We start from the raw sequence: 20,920 nt of genomic DNA on the forward strand, positions 1-20,920 counted from the left end.
TTCTGTCAATTTTTGAGCCTTCAGCATATTCTGCATGTGAATTGAGGTGATGCTCAGTCCTCTCCTTGAGAAATTAGAATTCCAAAATTCTGGTGCTAGCAAGTGCTTTCCCATTCTTCCCAGTGTTGAGGGGAGTTGTGATTCAACAACGGTAACAATAACGACAACAACAACAAATCTTTACTAGATTTTCAGTGGAGTGTTAGGAGCATGCAAACTCTCACGTGTCCACTTTGTCACCTTTACTCACAGGAATGGCCATCACTCTTTATAACGCAGAGCTTTTTTTCTTCTAGAAAGTTTTTCTGTACATTTTTTTTTCCTCCAGAAATGAGAAAGATACTAGCGATTCCTAGCAAAACCATCGGAACATAAGGAAACCATGGCCATAGCAGGGGCACTGTGCTTTATTGCTGTTGTTGTTGTTGAATGAGAGCCAGGGGAGGGAAGATGGAAGTCAAAACCCTGGGAGTTCGTCTTGGAGAGAGAGCATTCTGGGTCTCCGTGTGTACGGAGATAGACCTGGGCCCCTAAGGTTTGGCATTTGGATAACAGGTAAGGGACGCAGACTCTGACAAAGAATTAACTGGCAGCCCCCGGGCCTGTATTGTCCATAATCACATTTTAGCTGTCCCGTACAGGGAAATCTGAATCTTTAGCTTTTGAGACATTAGCACATGTGATTATGGCCTGTGATCTTGCAGGACCTCGGGTGCAACTGCTCTTTTGGATGCCACCTGGGTGGCCTCGAAAGGCATTTGACTGTGCAACTTTGGGGATGTGGTTTAAGTTTTTAAAAAGTAACAACAACAACAAAAGCAATCCTATTCATGGCAGAAAAACCCTACTTACGTCAGAAAGAATTAAAACATTTATTGGGCATAAATATATTACATATACACTACAGATACAGTTAGGTATTACATATAGCATAGTATTTGCAAAATCTATACATTAAAATTGATATGGCAGTTTTAATACAATGTGTATGAAATAGTCTAAAATTTACAATACAGGAAAACATGATTATTTTTTTTTTCTCCTAGAGTTGAAAACCTTGGAATGTATGTCCAACAGTGAGGTAAAACATTTTGTCTTTCAATTTAAAGAACTGTGCAAGGATAACATTCAAACACATTCAATTAGGGCACTTTTCAATTTTGACAGGAATACTGATTTACTGTAGCCAACAAAACACAGTTAGAAAATGCCAACAATTTCAAGTTGATAAGAACAAGGCAGATACTATGAAAAAAATCTTTTAAAAAAGTTTTCTCTTTAAACAGTTTCTTTTGAGGACAAAGGGCAGTTTGCATTACATGACTGGAATTTCTTGTGCCAGGGAGGAATCTGACATACAGAGCATCGGGAATCGGCCGCTCACTCATTCCTACGTATTGCAAAAGGGCAAGAGAAATAAGGTCGATATAACACTTTATTTTATTGTTCGTGTGTAACGGCAATACACATATAGTTGTATACTGATGTCACAAATACGTGTTTGTGATAGAAAACAGAGCCAGATGGAGTAATAATTTTTGGACTGACGGGGTTATAATGGACACCAAATCACGGAGAACAATAAAATAAAGTGCCGCCAGCTGGTATTTCACCCACTTCAGCTTTCTGGTGGTTCAACAGGATGACAATCTCAAAAAAGATAAAGTACTCGTAGCAGTCTTGGCCTTAAGTATTCTTCCATTTAAAACATTTCAACCAATTCAGAGAATTTCTTTATAGCAGCAGTTCTGAAGTGTTTCCAAAAAGGGACCCCCCCCCCCCCCACCTGGCAAACAGGGTTTTTGGACACACTTAACTCTTCATTTCATGCAGGTGTTTTGGGGGGAGAAGGTGTGTTTTAAGCAATGGTCTCCGGAAACGCAGATGCCACGGTAGAGTGGGTCACAATACATACTTAAGCAGAGGGCTGAGTTTTGGAAGGCCAGAACTTTGGCAAAAATATATTTACCTTGATGCCATCACTTTGCAAGGCTAATTAAACTAATTATTACAGTCAATAACAAAATACAAAACTCTCTAGTACTTACTACATCAATATAGGCACACAGAGTAATTCATTGATCTCAGCACTTTCTTTCAAGAGATGATTATGGTTTTTTGGGTACATGTAAACGTTTCAATCACTGATAATGGATTTTTTTTTTTTTTTGGCATTTAATGCACTAGATGCTCTTCTCTTTAAAAACACAAGAAAATGTCAGAAGATTGATAATAATACTACAGATGTTGCCAAGGTACAGGACTGACCTAAAAATTACAAAAGTATAAAACACAAAATAACATGCTACAAGGGGAAATTAGTACATAAGTACATTTAAAAAATTTTACAATAAATAAAGATTGCACTGTAATTGGCATTTAAAGTACTGTATGCAGAATATAGTATAAATAAACCAAAAACAAAATAATGTTGGTTTCCCCATGACTTTGGTATGGGAATATTATAAGCTAGTACAGGATACTGCATCTTAAGACAACATAGACCAAGCACAAAATCGCTATGATCAAGAAAAACCAAGTAGCAAAAATATACAAAAACAGAAGCAGGGGGATACACTGTGTCTGTTGCACCCTTTTGGAATATATTTATTTGCACCTCCAACTCTTAAATGTCCCTGAGGTACGCGAACATTATGGACTTCATATAAATAATCCAATGACTTTGGGTTAAACTTGATTATCTCATGACTCAGAATAAACATGCAAGAGTAACACTTTGCACTCCAATAGCACCTGTTGATCAAGGATCTCAAAGCACTTACAAACATTAGAATCCCCATTTCATTTTATTTCATTTTATTTTTAATGCACGGGAAACTGAGGCACAGAGAGGTAAAGTGACGTGTTCAGGTCACGCAGCAAGTTAGTGACAGATCCAGGGAGAGAATCTAGGCTCCTTCACCCCCAAACACCCTGTGCTCACCACCAAATATCATTCCCTCTCCACACATGGCCAGGTCAAACCCACAAAAATAGGAACTACAAATTTAGATGACTCTCGTTTGGGTTTTACCAGTTTTCATCTGCTGTTAGATTAATATGATGTGCATTGAATCAAGGTATTGAAATTCGATCACTTCATTGATACCTCAAAGAACAGCCTAAAGGCAAATCTTTCCAAAACAACAAGCTGTAAGAAGACTGCTCACAATTAGTATGAATCATGGACAATGGGCAGAGGCACTAAACAGTCACCAGTTCTCGCCATATAACTCTGGTCAAACATAACAGAATATAATAACTCTAGTGATTAGATTAGAAGTAGTTCTACACAAAGACAAACAAACAAGTTAAAGCAGCTTTTAAAACAGCTGAACAAGGAAACAACTAACTATTGCACAATGCCCTCTTAAAATTACTGCTATGAATCGATGGGGTAAAAATCTACAATGCTCCATAATTTATAGGTGCATTTTGGTTACTTGATTTCTTAGACAGGCAGCTCATAGTGTTAAAATCAGAAGAAATACAGATCATTAAAACATTTTAGATTAAAGTACACATTTTGATTCAAATGAGCTAAACACAGTTAAACAACTGAGTGACAAAAGGGTTGTTTAGGGCAGCCTTATCTGAGCGAACACATCTTCTGTACGTTGTTGTTGCCGTTGTAGTTGTGTGCTAATACTCTGACAACACTGGAATCCTAGACCTGTAACTACACACACTGTGATTCATGTTCACAGATATCGATGATCAAGACAAAAGAAGTGACTGGTGAATATAAATTAACAAACAACCAAAGGCTTGCAAAAGACATCAGTGAAAACAGAATAAAGGTAAATCTGAAGATAAAAGAAAACATATGAAAGCTAGCTTTTGGTATCCGGTTTGCTTTTCTTTAAAAAAAAAAAAAAAATCCAGTTTAGTCTCTTCCTAGTTTTGCATTTCAAAAAGGTGCACCAAAACACTGATATTTTTTTTTTCCTAGCTAAATCTGTAAAACAAGAGAAGTATATAAATCAAAGAACAGAAGGGCTTAAAAAGGGGAGTATCTGAATAAATGTGTGTATTAAAATGTGTAGCATTAATTAAATTCATACCTCTAGTTTTGTTGGGTTTGTTTACTTCATTAAGAAGTACTGTAATATAAAGGCAAACAAAATGGACAAAGTTGCAAAGCCAACCACAATGAGGGCTGCAAACTGTTCGTCAGTAGGCATCATGCTCTTCATTCTGGGATCGTCTATGCTCCCCGTGTCCCCTGTGAGCATGACCTCGCTTCGCTGTAATACAAAAGCCGCAGAGGGGCTGAAAGCTCCGCTTAGCTCCTGAGAGGTGTCTACACAGCGACGGCACACGCACACGCGGAACCTGTAGTCTGTGTTGGTCTGGAGGCCTGAGATCTGGAATGTTGCTTCTTCTCCCTTGTATACCTTCCAGGGAAAACGAAAAAGTCCTGGTCAGTTAATCTGTAACACTGTGGTCTTCTAAAGGAATCATCCTATAACGCTGGGGGCCTTGTGGACCTGGCTTTACGCCATAAAAACAAAAATGATGTAGACGGGTTATTTCTCCCAATCTGTATTTCATCCAACAGCAACAAAGGAAGGTGTTCTAACCCACTCTGAATAAACACAATACAAAATTCAGCGACTAGAATTGCAGCTGACCTAAGTAATACATACGCAACTGACTAAATTTTAATAAGCATTTAGGCTGTAAATTAGAAGATGACTTAATTCTTACAAAGAGCCCCAGATCTTGGTCCACAGAACAAATTAACATGTGCTGAAAGGAAACAATTAAAAAGTTGTAGAAACAATACAATGCAAAGTGTCAGTTGGATGATTTTTTGACAGTTGCATGCACCGTATAACACTACCCCATTAAGATCTCCTACTTCCACCTTCAAGAAGTACATCCTATTCTGGGGCCCCTGGGTGGCTCAGTCAGTTAAGCATCTGACTGTTGATCCCGGCTCAGGGCATGATCTCATGGTTCGTGAGTTCGAGCCCCAAATAGGACTCTGCACTGATGGGGTAGAGCCTGCATGGGATTGTTTCTCCTTCTCTTTCAAATAAATAAAAAGAAGTACACGCTATTCTGACTTGTTTCTGTAATTAGTTTGGCCTGCTCTAGAAGTTCATATAAATGGCATCCCACTTCATGCCCGCTCTTGTGCCTACAAGCTTCACCCAGGTTACGGATTCAGTAGTGTTCCATCACCTGTCTAGACCTCAATGTATCCATTCTCTTTATGATGGACATTTGCATTTTTTTTCCCAGTTTGGAGCTTTTATATAATAAGGCTGCTATGAGCATCTGTGTACAAATCTTTGAGGACTTAAGTTTTTATTTTTCTGGAGTAAATACTTAGGAGAAGTGCTGGGTCACAGGAACATCTACATTTCACTTCATGAGAAATAGTTTTCCCAAGTGATTACATCACTTTGTACCTTCTGCCAGCAAAGTAGGAGAGTTCTGGTTGTACCCCATCCTCATCAACATTTGTTATTATTGGTCATTTATATTTTAGCCATTCTGATGGGTGATAATGCTATCTCATTTGCATTTGTCTGATGCCTAACGATGTTTCCTATATTTTCATCTGCTCATTGGTCATTCATATACCTTCTTTTGTGAAGAGTATGTTCAAGTCTTTTTGCCTGTTTTTAATTTACTTACTTTTAGTTATTTGTAGGAGCTCTTCTTAAAAAAATTTTTTTTTAAATGTTTATTTATTTTTGAAAGAGAGACACAGAGTGTGAGCAGGGGAGGGGCAGAGAGAGAGAGAGGGAGATACAGAATCTGAAGCAGGCTCCAGGCTCTGAGCTGTTAGCACAGAGCCTGATGTGGGGTTTGAACCCATGAACCGTGAGATCATGACCTGAGCTAAAGTCGAACGCTTAACTGACTGAGCCACCCAGGTGCCCCTGTAGGAGCTATTTTTATCATCTGGATATAAATCCTTGGCCAGATACATCTTACAAATATTTTCTCCTAGTTTTGTGGGAGGTATGTGCCTAATTGTTTTCTTGAAAAAAATTTTTTTCTACACACTCCAATTTATCACAAATTAACATTTAAGTAATTCAGTGGTCCATCTGGTCATACAGACAGTAAACACAAGACAATCTGTTTTTTTTCCATTAAGGACCTGGGAAATTTTCTTCCCCTTTGTTAACTCTAATACAATCACCACGAGGCTTACCATTACAGGGACCTGAAAACTACCAGTCTACTTAGAGAACTCTTGGAGGAAGGGAGATCTCACAAGGCTCTTTTATCAAAGTGATAGCCTCAAACTTAAAGAAAATGATGATCACATTAAAATTACATAAAAATTCATGGCTTACATTACAATCAATGAATTGAGATAGGAAAAAAAGTACCCGGAACTCAGGCAAATCAGTAAGAGATTTGGCTGATGAACAAGAAAGTAAAATTAACTGAATCTTTCCTGTATGAATGGCACTGAGGATTGATAAAGCACTTAAAATATGCCTGGTACATAGCACTGCACACGAAAAGGAAGCTATTACACCAACAACTCCAAATATATTAAAACACAGCAATTAAAAGTGATAATCATAAGCATTTTCAACCTAGCTACAGGCTAACTTAGTAAAGCTGTCGTTTTTGCCCATTAATACAAATCCCCTAGAAAATAAAAAGTATTTCCAATATTCTCAACGTTGTCTGAAACACTTGTCAGCTACAGAGTTAGTGGGGATCTACAAATGCTGAGTGTTTTTAAAAAAATTTTTTTAAATGTTTATCTTTGAGAGAGAGAGAGAGAGACTATGAGTGGGGAGGGGCAGAGAGAGAGGGGGCACAGAATCCGAAGCAGGCTCCAGGTTCTGAGCTGTCAGCACAGAGCCTGGTGCGGGGCTCGAACTCACACGCTGTGAGATCATGACCTGAGCTGAAGCTTGGAAGCTCAACCAACTGAGCCACCCAGGCGCCTCCAAATGTTGAGTGTTTTTAAAGCCTGGTGTATCAACTTCTACCAATTACCAAGAAATAGGACATACCATCAGTGAACACAAGTATACTGGCCATGCATTTAGTGTTGGGCAAACAAAGACAGTAAAAGGATCTCACGGTTTAGAAAAGGGAACCAACTACCAATGTTCACTTGATATTTAGCCTTTACAAAATTTTTTTGGGGGACATCTGGGTTGCTCAGTCAGTTGGTTAAGCGTCTGACTTTGGCTCAGGTCACGATCTCACAGTTTGTGAGTTTGAGTCCTGCATCAGGCTCTGTACCGACAGCTCAGAGCCTGGAGCCTGGTTCTGATTCTGTGTCTCCCTCTCTCTTTCTGCCCCTCACCAGCTTGTACTCTGTCTCTCTCTCTCAAAAATAAATAGACATTAAAAAAAAATTTTTTTTAAAAGATCATAGCCTGAGTTGAAGTCAGATGCTTAACCGACTGAGCTACCAAGGCACCCCAGATATTTAGCCTTTTTCTTAAGATTTTTCCTCCCTCGTTTTCAAACTTTACAATGTCTTATTTATTATACTTTTGTCTAATGACCAAGTGCCAGAAAACCAATTTTGTTTGTTTCTTACTACTATCCAGATTCATCATTGCGTTTGCTAGGCCTTTTGTAAGATTTTAAGCATGTTCTGGGGCGGCTGGGTGGCTCCGGTGGTTAAGCGTCTGACTTTGGCTCAGGTCAAGATCTTGCGGCTTGTGAGTTTGAGCCCCACGTCGGGCTCTGTGCTGACAGCTCAGAGCCTGGAGCCTGCTTCAGATTCTGTGTCTCCCTCTCTCTGCCCCTTCCCCAGCTCACCCTCTGTCTCTCTCTCTCTCTCTCTCTCTCTCTCTCTCAAAAATAAATTAACATTAAAAAAAACTAAAAAAAAAAAAAAGATTTTAAGCATGTTCCCCTTGGTGAGTTACTTACCTTATTTCTTTAAAGACTGTAGCAAGAGCATTAGCAACTGGAGTCATAGACAGAACTGGTTTGGAGCAACCAGGTATGAAAGGGCTGTAAGAAGAGCGCCCCTGTCTGGTACTAAGAGACCACTGAGGGAGAGGTCTCTCACTGCTCCAGTGATGATTTAGTTAAATGATGGTTTAAGAGGAGCTTGTTGTCATGGTGACTGCCCCAACCCACACACTGCCAGCTCTTCAGGAGTTCCAACTACACCCTGATGGAACTGTCTATGAATTATTTCCCAACATGTGGGTGGTCTCAAGGAAACAAATGGTGTACATGTTTTTCATTAAAGAAATCTTTTAACTGTAATGTTCTTTACTTTCTTAATTGAGATTTAATCTCCTACATCTAAATGCTCAAGTTGGTATTTTCTGAGAAAAGCCTTTTCTTGGAAACTATGGAGACCATTCCTGGAGGGAATGATTTACAACCCACGGGACCAGTTTGATAAAGAAGGTCCTTCCACACTTGCCACCCAGCTCTGGTTTCTTATCTGCAACATCCCAGTAAACAAGCCATTCTGATTCTGTGGTGAGAAGTTAGCACTGGGATGTTTACTGAATTGGAGAGAAGCTGTCATACAGCTTAGCTGTAAAATTGCCTGCTAGATCTGTTTTATTGAAGAGGCCGCTCCTCCTGAAGTATCTGTTGGCACTTACCACACACAGGTCGAAAGACTGTAGCTGTTGGAGCTCTTCTCCTCTGTGCAACCTGGGGAACTGGGAGGCAAGTGGGCCTTCCCTTCTCAAGCACAGGGACTGGAACCAGGATCCCAGGTCTAAATGCTCGCTCCGTTACTTTCTAGGTTTGTGAACTTAGGCAACCGAACAGCTTTGAGCCTTAATTTCCTCACCTTTAACATGGGGATAGTAACAGTACCTAACCTAACTCTAAGGGGGGCTGAGGGTTAAAGAGAAACTGTATGTGAAGAATGCTTTGCGAGAACACGCTGCGGAAGGTAAGCCAACTTTATCCAGTTTAATCCTCCTGCTTAGAGATAAAGCAAGCGAGGATCTTCAGAAAGGCTGTTCATTTCTTAAGGATTCCTTGCAAAGATGAGAGCCCACTCCTAAGTCAAATACCTCTGCTCACCATTGGAACCACCCCAGCTCTGCCTGTGCCATTCCCTCTGGTAGAGATGCCACCACCTGCCCTCTGCTTTACTCCTCATCTAATGACTACAGTCTGCCATGAGGTCCAGCTCTCATGGCCTGACTCGGTCTTCCCAGACAGCCCCACTCTCTGTCTGGTGTTTCCATTAAACCCCTCCCAGATCACCCCATCCTGGTTCCTGCTGCCTCTGGAGGAAAACACTGCCTTTCCTTTATGCTGTATGGACGGCAATTCCCCCACTCAGTCTGTGCCAAGCAAAGGCTTGGGCAGCATTTCTGTGCTGTGGCCTCTTAATTTCTGCCTTTAAACAATGACCTCGTTGAAGGAAACCAGTTAATAACCTATCCCCACAGATGTTTTTGAGACTTTTGGAAACTGGATATAAATGTTCACTTCTATTTATCTAAATGAATTCTATGGCTTCCAGAATTTGCACAGCTAGAGCTTTGGAAGAAAGCTGGCCCAAAAGTAGATTTCATTTCTTAGGAACCCAATTCATGGAATCCTGAACAGAGACTTCATATATTCATTTTGATGGCTCTTCTCAACTCTAACTTTCTGGAATGAAGATCTCTGAAAATGTTTTTAGAAAGCAAAGGAATGCTACTTTTCTCATACCATTTGGCAAAAAGCTTTAGTGAAGGAAAAATGAATGTCTAATCGAAGGGAACTTCCTTAATGACGAATCCAATTAAAACTTAGGCCTTAATTTGTAAATGTTTTTCTTTTAGCCATTCTTGGTGTTTTAATTGGAACAGCTCCCCCCCTTTTCAAGCATTGCCAACTCAAAAATCTTTTAAAAAATATGGTAAACATATTGAGTGTGGGACTGTGTTCCATTATCCACAGCAGCCAGCACCATGGATAGCCTCAACTAAGTTGATACTCAGTGAATGGTTCTCTAATTAGAACTTTCAAATACTCAAGAGCAGATATTCTTACACCACACTGTTTGAAAAGAGGGGAGAATTAGCAGAAACAAGGAAACATTAAGTATTAGACACACAAACCACATAGGCAACAGAAAAGAATTTTCAGTACAGGTGCAGCCATCATTGTAAAAAATGTTATCATTAACAGTAAGTTGTTTTTAGTGCATTAATAGAAACTATAGTTTCTAATATATTTTAGAAATAGTCAACGATGCTTATTAGGCCTTTTGGATTCTTATTTTATATTTTATTTTTAAGTAGGCTCCACACCCAACATGGGGTTTGAACTCACAGCCCTGAGATCAAGAGTTGCATACTCTAACCGACTGAGCCAGCCAGGTGCCCCGACTTTTGGATTCTTAGCTAAGGAAAAATTAAAACAATTCCAACACCCCATTTCCTGAGGACTCTGGTTCCTGAGGCTGGAGATAACTGATTTGTTTTTGTGCAAACAGTCACAGCCAGGGGATCACAAAACCACAAGTTCGTCCTATCCGTCACACAGCTGTGCCTCCACTGAAGTGACTTTTCCTGGGACTGCACAGCTCTCTGCATCAGGATGGCAGGCCTCGTGTCCCTTTATTTTCATTCATTTTGACAGGGGCACCATTATGGGTTTTTCCTCCTGCCTGAACCCAATTTAAAAGGCATAGCTCCATTTAAGATGGTCTTTATTGAAGTAACCAATCATAATATCTCAATAAGTATAGAAGCAATATTATTTTTATCAAGACTATTTCTGTTCTTGGTTTGATGTACAATAGATCTTAAAGTAATTTTGACCTTTATTCCAAACAGGAGGACCGAAAGTAATATTCAGATAACTGAAATGAACAACCTGCGCCCGTGAATTCAGAACAACATGCTCTGCAGTTGGATTCCTTGATCCCGGAGAGTCTCTGGGGGAGGATCCCTGGAGGTCTGCACCTGGGCCAATGCTTGGGTCTCTTTACTAATACATACTGCCCCTCTCAAGAACTGCAAAGGGGGGCAGAGCTGCACGGCAGTGTCACTTACGTAGAGCGTTCTCATTACTGAAGGGCCTGAAGCTCACAGTGGCCCCCAGTTAGAGGTTTAGAGGCCCTACTTTTATAACAAAGTGGCCGAGGCTCAGTGAAGTGAATTAATTCTACTATCACACGACTGTGGGATACCCTCCAGCTCAAGAGGGAACCCACCGACCTGCAAGCCTCCTTTGTAGAGGGTGCAGTGCTGGGCAGGCGCCGTTGTCCCTGAGCTGAAGAGGACAGGTAAGGGTACTGTTGCTGAACTGCCTCTTGGGGGTCTGCTGTTCTCACCCCAATGGCGTCTAAGCTCTGAGAGCACTGCCCACGCTCTTCTGTTCTATGTCGGCTCTCTCACGGTACAAAGTACCTAACAGTTTCTCAATAAACCAGGGTCCTAAACCTGGACTTCGCTGAACAGAATAAAAACTTGTCTCATGAATTTTTACGTGGATGTGTGAGCATTTTTCTGGTGGCCTCCATCAGATACTTAAAGGAGCCTGTAAATCTAAAAAAGTTAATCCGTAAAATAAGTGATGGCTTTTAAATGTCCCCATGTTGATTTATTATTTTGCTTTGGATTTGATCCTTTATTCAGGCAAAAATAAAGAGCTGTGTTAGGGAACTGAATTGAAAGCCATTAAAAAATATGTAGGCTCTAAGACTTTCAAATGTTGCCTTAAGAGCAGCTCTTTCCTCACAGTACCTGCTGTGATGCCATGAAGAACCAATGTTAAGTCCCAACACTACATTCTAAAACATGATATAAAATGAAAATTTATTCAGAGATGCCACCAAATTAAACGTAAAGGTCCACAAATTTTGAGATGCTTTAAAGGTTTACTTGATGCAACAAATCTGAGCACCAAGAATATTAATGATTTGTCACAAATTTTTCCCTAACATGTAGCAATGTGTTACAGTTTGGTACTCTTTGGTCCTCTTCATGAAATATTTTTTTAGGGGCTCCTGGGTGGCTCATCCGACTCTTAATTTCAGCTCAGGTCATGATCTCATGGTTTGTGAGTTCAAGCCCCAAGTCTGGCTTTGCATCATGCTGACAGTACAGAGCCTGCTTGGGATTCTCTCTCTCTCCTTCTCTTTCTGCCCCATCCCTGTATGCTCTCTTTCTCAAAATAAATAAACAAACTTAAAAATTTTTCGTGTAAAAATTATATAAAATTTGGTAAAAATTTTTCATACTTCTGGGGTATGAATATGCATCATCTTGCTTTACATTCTTATACAGGTATCAAACTATGTTATATCTTGTGCAAAAAAAAATCAGTCACCTGCATATACATATAATTTTCATTCCTTTCCAGAATGCTTTGTAATTAATACTGTCTGACAAGAAGTTTTAAGCTTCTTTGAAAAAACTTGTGCTTGGCATGTTTATTAATGGCAGGAAAGCCAAATCAATGTATGTATGCGTTCCAATATAGAGTAAAATTTTAGGTGAGGATTTACTCCTTTAAGAGACCATTCATAATTACAACCAACTGCTCACCTCCTATCTTGGTGGCTGAACAAAAGAAAGCTAATAAGCCAGAACCAAGGCAAAGTTAAAATCAATGTTTCAAGTGAAACATCAGAAAAAGCCTTGGTGTTTGCCATATTTGCCTGTATAAGATAAGCCCGGGAAGCAGAAAGACACTCTCCTGTCACAGGTGATTTTTTCACCTAAGTTACAAACCTTCTAAATCCACCCCATGCTGAAGCTTACTCTTACTACTACCCTGAGTATAAATAACACCGTTCCTTTGAAACTGCCTCTTTCACGCAGGCAAGAAACATTTACTGAGTGCCTAACTACGTGCCAGTACTGAGAAATAACAAGGAGTAACACAAGCCCATACATTCATAGATCCTGTCTGGTTAGTGCTGGGATTGAGGTATCCAGAGTGCTCCCTAAGAGCACGGAGCTCTGCCGTGGTGTATGCTCGGCGAGAATTACCTCCCCTTTTCTTTTGCTTTGCTTCTATGTATTCAAAGCCTGTTATCTCCGGAGCACAATTATTTTAACCATTACTCTGCACCCATAATATAAATAGGTTTCATTTCCTATTTCATGTCCAGAAAAACTGAATGAAGTACTCAAAACATCATGTTTAAGTTAATGCTTATTGAACAGGGAGAAGCAAAAAAAAAAAAAAAAAACAAAAAAAAAACCCCAAAAAACTGCAGTACAAATTGTCCCTGACTCAACCGTGGCTTTTAACGCACCACGGCCCACCTTAATCATTTCTTGGTAAATGTAGTAAACACATGGTTATGTGAAGAATGCTAATCCCTATCTACTGAGCCTGCCCTAAAGTACGATGTTTTCATATATTTTCAACAAGAAACTCGCTTATAACTACAATAAGAAATGTATTCTGAGTTCTACACATGTGACTGCATATCCTATTAGGATTTATAAATAATCCATGGGTCTAAATATATAACATTAAACAAATAGCAGATTTAAAAACAATGTTTTTTTAATTTTACATATATATGTAGGCTTCATGACCAGTGCAGAGCCCAATGAGTGTGTTGAGTGGAACACACAGCCGTGAGATCACGACCAGAGCGGAGATCAAGAGTTGGTCACTTAACTGAATGAGCCACCCCTGTTAAAGATTTTATTTTTAAATAATCTCTACACCCCACGTGGGGCTCGAACTCACGACCCTGAAATCGAATTGCATGCTCTTCCAACTGGGTCAGCCAGGAACCCCAAACAAATAGCAGATTAGAAACAGCCACATTGCTGATAAAATCTAAATTACTGCATTGATTTACCCATGTTTTAGCAATGCTTGCGATGTATTGATCTTGATCAAATAATGCTGCCTTCTCAATGTAAAACAGCAATCCCTCTTTTAAGCAGCAGAACATTTTTCTAAGAACAGGTGCAAAAGCATGGTACGGGAAATACAATGTTTTTAAAATAACAAGGACAAACATGCAATGAAGGTACCGTTGGGAAACAAATCATTCTTAAGTGTTAAATGATACGCTGTGAAATTCGGTATCATTTCATCTTTCACTGCTATGGAACAGGACAGTGCTGCTGGAGTTAAGATGACTGCAGTTAAGAGGGAAAAGCCCTCTGCCCTCTATCTGAGCTGAAACCCTGCAACCAATCCTATCTATCTGGTGAGCTCAAACCAACACAGAAAATTATTTAGTCTGAAATGAGATATGCTGTAAAGAATGAGATTGGAAAGTGAAATGATACAACAGTGTTTTCCTCTCTGTTTTCTAGTGTTTTGCTCTTAAAGAGGAATAATGGAAACCTTAATTATATCATCCACTGAGGTTAATCCATACTTACTAGTAAATGTCATAGTTTTTTGCAAAATGGGGCTCATCCTTTTATCTGATTCTTCATATTAACAAAGTACATGAAGTGCACCAAAATTTTCTCTGATCATCTTACACACTTGCAAGTATTCTTCATTATTGTATAAGGAATATTAGCCAGTAATTTAGCAAAAGTTCTGAATCAAATTACTTTCTACCTGCTTTGTGTATCTGGAGCCTCAAGAACTGAACAGAGGGGTCTTACAATTAGGCCAATGTTTTAGAAGACAGGTGACATTTATCTTCAAGTTTCTAAGTTTGATATACACGCATGCCTGCATTAAAAGCTCTGGGAAGGAATGGGCTTCACCTCTCCTCAGAGTAATGGGATCATATCCTGATTTCACAAAAACAGTTATTAAGTTCCTGGAAACATTACGGAAACCGATGGAGTATCTGAATCATCTACAGATGATCTGAATCATCAGTATCTGCTGGTGGTATCAGTACCAGTGACTGATCATGTACAGTTGTGAAAGAACAAAGGATCAAAAAACATTATGAAAAATAATAAAACCAAATTCTTTATCAGTTATATTCCAATTACATTCTCTCTTGCATGGGTTTATCAGGTGATCTGTATAAGCCTTGCTAACTCAAGTTATGGTTCATGGACCAGCATCACGTGGGAGCTGGAAACCTCCCCCCAGACTAGTGAATCAGAATTTGCATTTTAACAGATTCCTAGGTGATTGCACATTTAAGGGTGACAAACAGTGACCTCGAGTTGCTGAATCACAGGCCTCAAGAGCTGCTAAGTCATGCACTTTATCCTTCTAACTTCTATAAAAAAGGCAGACAGAACACAGGCTTCAGCAGGTAGGTTGAAACTACTCTCCCTCTGTAGTAAAGCCATTGGCACTTGGGTTTTCATTGCATACCGATTTTGACATTTGTAAACATCACTGCCGATATCAAATACAAATACAGAATTTAATATTCTTTGTAAGGTCATGCTTGAGAACTGAAAATTTAATGCCTCCACAGACAAAATGGAAACTAGGGCTTATATAAATGGGTATACACTAGGCAGTTTCTATGATTGGCTGTAAGAAAACCCCGGCTCACCAGTCACTGAATCTTTCAAGGCTAGAGGTAGAGGCTTAGACTGAGAAGCTGCACACATGTCATGCACGCCGGTTCTTACCTGTTTGTACTCAGATTCTCTTCCAACCAATACCTGCAGAATGTAGTTGACAGGGTCACCTTTCATCGGTGGTACCGTCTCCCATAAAATTTCACATGAATTTCCTTCCAACTGTGTGACTCGAGGTGCTGAAATACAGATCCACAGATCCAAGCTCAAAATCCAAAATCACAGTAACAGTCAACATTTTGGTAATACTGGAGCGGGAGAGTGCTTAGTGTCTGCTCTGAGAGGGGGGTTTATTGGCCCAACCTCCTCCAAGACCTGCGGGGAACCCTTTATAAAGAAAAGATCCTCCATGACTAGCAAGCCATTGATGAAAACTCCTTTGCTTATTATCCTATTAAAAACTGCTCAGCCTCCATTTGCAACTACGTGGATGGGGCTGGAGGGTATTACGCAAAGTCAAATTAGTCAGACAAAGACAAAAATCATATGACTTCACTCATATGAGGACTTTAAGAGACAAAACAGATGAACATAAGGAAGGGAAACAAAAATAATATAAAAACAGGGAGGGGGACAAAACAGAAGAGACTCATAAATATGGAGAACAAACAGAGGGTTACTGGAGGGGTTTTGGAGGGGGGATGGGCTAAATGGGTAAGGGACACTAAGGAATCTACTCCTGAAATCACTGCTGCACTATATGCTAATTTGGATGTAAATTAAAAAAAATAAAAAATAAAACACGTTAAAAAAAACACAAAAAACGGCTTAGCCTGGATTGCATTTTTGTTCTTTTTCAAACAGCTATTGAACACGTTGTAGGATTAGGCCCTGAGCTGGGTACTTTGGAGAATTCAAAACATGGACTATAAACCTTGGGAATTAAGACCTAGTTGAGGGAAGGGAAGAGCAAGGTTTGAGACAAATACAAAGAGAAATAAAATGTGAGCGAGTTCCAGGGGGAAGGTTTGAGGAGCGGGTGACATGTGAGCTTAAGTCCCAGAGAATGGTCAGCATTGTGAGAAAGCCCGTAAAAGTTATCTCATATTTGTATATATTTTTTAGTACATTTTTCACCTACTGGATTCCTAATTCTGGCCTAAAGGAAAATTACATTAGTTTGTAGTAAAGCATGTAGAATGTTACAGAATTTTAAAATATTTTCTTATAGCCTATGCTATCTCTCTACAGCTTAATTCAATATCTGATATTTTTCTACGTTATAACTAGAACACATAACTCCTCTCTGAACCCCCTTATTCTTTAATTTGTAATTACATGAAATTAATTCTTTAGAGGTAGCTGTTTCTATTTGCATCTGTATAGTACTGTTTCAGAAAAATAAAGGCTTTCTCAAAAATGAGTTGCAATTAATTGGCTAAAACCCTAATTAATTTATGGAAAAAATAAGGCTCTCCAGCTTATTATATTATTATTATTTTTTTAATTTTTTTTTTTAACGTTTATTTATTTTTGAGACAGAGAGAGACAGAGCATGAACGGGGGAGAGCCAGAGAGAGGGAGACACAGAATCTGAAACAGGCTCCAGGCTCTGAGCAGTCAGCACAGAGCCCGACGCGGGGCTCGAACTCACATACTGCGAGATCGTGACCTGAGCCGAAGTCGGACGCTTAACCGACTGAGCCACCCAGGCGCCCCTCCAGCTTATTATATTATATCTATCTATCTATCTATCTATAGATATCTATCTATCTATCTATCGATATCTATCTAGATATCGATAGATAGATAGATAGATAATATTTGGAGGACCAAACAGTTCTCCAGCTAAGGTAACAATTTCCTGAACCGAAGAGGAAGAGGAAGAAGATCTGACCATGCGGCAGTGTGAGGAGCCTGTCCTTCTGTAGAAAATGTACCATGAAATTCAAGTGCTATCAATTTAGTATTCCATTGTCCACAAAATGAATCTCCACCAACAAACATGTTGAGAGGCAAAATTAGTGGCAGAAAGACCCTTGACAGGACACCTGGGTGGCTCAGTCGGTTAAGCGTCCGACTTCAGCTCAGGTCACGATCTCATGGTCAGTGAGTTCGAGCCCCACATCGGGCTCTGTGCTGACAGCTCGGAGCCTGGAGCCTGTTTCGGATTCTGTGTCTCCCTTTCTCTCTGCTCCTCCCCCGCTCACAGTTGGTTTCTCAAAAATGAATAAACCTTAAAAAAAAAGAAAATTAAAAAAAAAAAAAAAGACGCAGGCCATTTGCTAGTTGGTAAAGGTTGGTAAATGTTCCTCGTCACAACAAATCTATTAAACCCAGTGTGTTCAGGAATCTTCTGTTACAGCTGACAGGCAAAATGCCACCAAGGGGCTGGGGCATTTACTACCCACGTGACCCAGCAAGGCCTTGCATCCATTTATACTAGTTTCTTAGTCACGTGAAAAAGCCATTGCCAAAGAACTTCTGGACTGCTGAGGAGCAGGGAAGCCAGGGAGAAGGTAGCTACCATAAAGTACCCTCGAAAGAGCTACAGGAAACCTTCACAGAATCCAAGCCAGGCCTTGACCCAGGCCCTGAGGTCTCTTATCCTCAGTAACGGACCCTACCCTGGTGGTAGCCGACACAGCTCCTCCATGTGGAAGCAGTGAATCCAACGGCCTTGCTCCCGGGGCCACACATATGAAGGAACTTTTTGCACAGGTCGTGCTCATCCCCCTAGCCACCTAAACGATATAGCGACTCACTTTACCCGTGTAAAACCTGGTTCAGGTAAGCTGCCCGTCTGTCCGGCAGCCTCAGGTCATCCTGGGCAGCAGGGACCTCCATGAGAATCACCCTATTGGCGAATGAAGGGCAAGGCTGAGGAGGCCGTGAGCGGCTGGGTGGGAGGGCTGAGCCAGACATCATCTGCCCTGTCATCTTGCAAGTCAGATGGGCGCAAGGCAGAACTCCGTGGCTGGAAACGGGAGTCGAGCGCTCACTACATCCCATGGAGGGAGAGCCTGGGCAGAGTGGCTTTTGCTCACTCTCCGTGCCCGTGAAGGGACAGAGTAAACTAGTCACTGGCAAACCTCAAGACAAATGCTCAAGTTGGTGAGAACACCCTTCCAAAGGACCTCTCCACAGTGGCGGGGGGGACAGGCTGGTGAATTGCCTGGGTCAGTCTCTAGCCTCCAGGCACCACAGCCATCTGAAGACGGAGGCCAACCTCTGCTCCTCCTGCCAGTCTCTGGGAAGGGAGACTGTCAAACCCTCTGTGGTAAATGGTCACAAGTGCTACCCACACTGGGGTCCACCCTCATTTCTAACCCCAAGTGTGCCACTGGGGTGTGTTCCTTTTCTCTGTCCCATCCTCTGCAGGGATGAGGCCACTACATTATTTGCAGTAGACATTTATACAGACCTGAGGAAAGGCCTTAGCGATTCCTCAGAGAACCCATTCCTCAGCCTTCTCTTTCAAAAAGTTGTTTTGATTCTATGTTGTTGATACTAGAAATATTAAGAGAGTACATTTTAGGTCAGAACAGAGCCTCCTACTCCAGGTCCAACATTTCCTTACTCTCATAGAAGAGCCTGCCAGAAACTCATGGCCTACAGACCTTTGATGGTGGGGGGGACGCTCTTGGTTGTGCTGAAAGTGTAGGTTTCTGAGAAGGGCCCTTCCCCAGCCTCGCTTGCCGCCTGGATTCTGAAGGAGTAGCACGTGAATTCCGTCAGTCTCTGGACCTTATAGGTGTGGCTGGGTCCTCTGTAGATGGAAATAAACCTAGAGGAAGGAGCAGAGACCATTAGCCATCTGAACTTTTATTAGTGACAAGAAATCGTCACTGTTAACTTACCTCCTACTCTATCCTATAGAGGCGATGAAGTTCATGTTAACTGGGCACCTGAGAAATACGATGTCCCCTTTACCCATATTTTCCAGATAAGTGAGTTTTGGCTAGAAAATTCCTTAAATTTTAACCTTTATCTTTGCAACAGCTTTCAAAGCCCCTTTCCCAAACTAGTAAGAAGACATTTACGATTACAGAGCTTTCAGAAAACAGTTTAAAAGGAGAAAACAAAAATACTTGGCTCAGAATCATCTATCAGGTTAATCAAAATAACAGAAAAACAGCCCAGGTGAACTGGACAGTTTAAACTGGTAGCTTCTGGAGCCTTCTCCTATCTGAACGAGGATAATTTTGTACTCTGCTAATCATTATTTCTAAGAGACATAAACATAGAAGGCATGAAGATAAAAAAAAATAAGACCTTTGGGGTGCCTGGGTGGCTCAGTCGGTTCAGTGTCCGACTTCAGTTCAGGTCATGATCTGATGGTTCATGTGTTTGAGCCCCGCATCAGGCTCTGTGCTGACAGCTCAGAGTATGGAACCTGCTTTGGATTCTGTGTCTCCTTCTCTCTCTCAAAAATAAATGTTAAAAAAAAAAAAAAAAAAAAAAAAAAAGCCCTTACAAGTGTTTTTCTCCCAGGGTCTTGAAACATTTGTATTTTTACAATGAAATGGGATTACCTAGAACTACTACATACTATTGTCATTTGTCTTTTTATTAATTAAATGTAAAAATTTGGAAATAACTTCCCCCAAATGACCCAGAATTTCTGTAGATTACAGTTTTTTTTGTGTGTGTTTTTTTTTAAAAATTTTTTTTTCAACATTTATTTATTTTTGGGACAGAGACAGAGCATGAACGGGGGAGGGGCAGAGAGAGGGAGACACAGAATCGGAAACAGGCTTCAGGCTCTGAGCCACCAGCCCAGAGCCCGACGCGGGGCTCGAACTCACGGGCCGCGAGATCGTGACCTGGCTGAAGTCGGACGCTTAACCGACTGCGCCACCCAGGCGCCCCTGTAGATTACAGTTTTGAAGCCTGCTGTTCCAGGAACATTTTGGGAACCACTACATGAGTTAACCCAACACACAACCTTGTTGCTACACAGGCCCACGGTTCTCCCAGTTTCCAGTGGTTCGACACAGCATCTGAGGACAATCTGCCGTCTTCAGATACCGTTGGAAGTCGGTCAGATGGGATCACAATTTAAAATGTCTCGACTCTTAGGCCCATTTAGCTCAAGGGGAAGGCAGAATTTATGAATTCATTTAGCAAACATTTCTTGAACATCTGCTGTGTGCCACACTCTGTGGATTCAAAGACGAGTAAGACCTAATCCTGTGGGCTAGTTGGTCCCGTGTATGTGGTCAGCCTTTCCCTGTGCCAGAGAACAGTCCCTGTGGATAGTTCTAGAGCTTAAACTACTTTTTCAGAAAACCTGTCAGAGTCCATCCTTATTTTAAAACACCCACGCATTCATCAGCCTTTACAAGTGAGTTCCTGAGCCCTAGTCATTTCACTATTTAATGTTCCTTCTGCTTTACTGTGTAAGGAAGCACCTTTTACTGAGGGCTGAACATTTTCAATTTCAGGGAAAGCCAGAGTCCATGCTGAAACCCACAAATACCATGGCAACCTATTTAGTACTCTTGACACATTACCACCTTAATGAAGATACCCTTGCTAATGCTAGAGGCAAACAGCTATTCATTAACTCA

The 20,920-nt window shown here is 40.8% G+C and overlaps 1 protein-coding gene across 6 annotated transcripts in view; it reads right to left on the reverse strand.

The window, feature by feature from the left end:
• Positions 1 to 853: 853 nt before the first annotated feature.
• The window catches only part of FNDC3B (fibronectin type III domain containing 3B), a 363,538-nt gene continuing 343,471 nt past the window's right edge, over positions 854 to 20,920 (reverse strand). For all 6 annotated transcript variants that reach the window (XM_043594896.1, XM_043594895.1, XM_043594893.1 and 3 more), the window contains 3 exons: positions 18,968 to 19,134; positions 15,459 to 15,586; positions 854 to 4,397 (listed from right to left, as the gene is read on the reverse strand). In XM_043594896.1, the coding sequence (XP_043450831.1) occupies positions 4,086 to 4,397; positions 15,459 to 15,586; positions 18,968 to 19,134 (607 nt within the window). In that variant the 3' untranslated portion in view covers positions 854 to 4,085. The remainder of the gene's footprint in view (positions 4,398 to 15,458; positions 15,587 to 18,967; positions 19,135 to 20,920) is intronic.

Source organism: Prionailurus bengalensis, chromosome C2 (assembly GCF_016509475.1).
Source record: "Prionailurus bengalensis isolate Pbe53 chromosome C2, Fcat_Pben_1.1_paternal_pri, whole genome shotgun sequence".
NCBI lineage: Eukaryota > Metazoa > Chordata > Mammalia > Carnivora > Felidae > Prionailurus > Prionailurus bengalensis.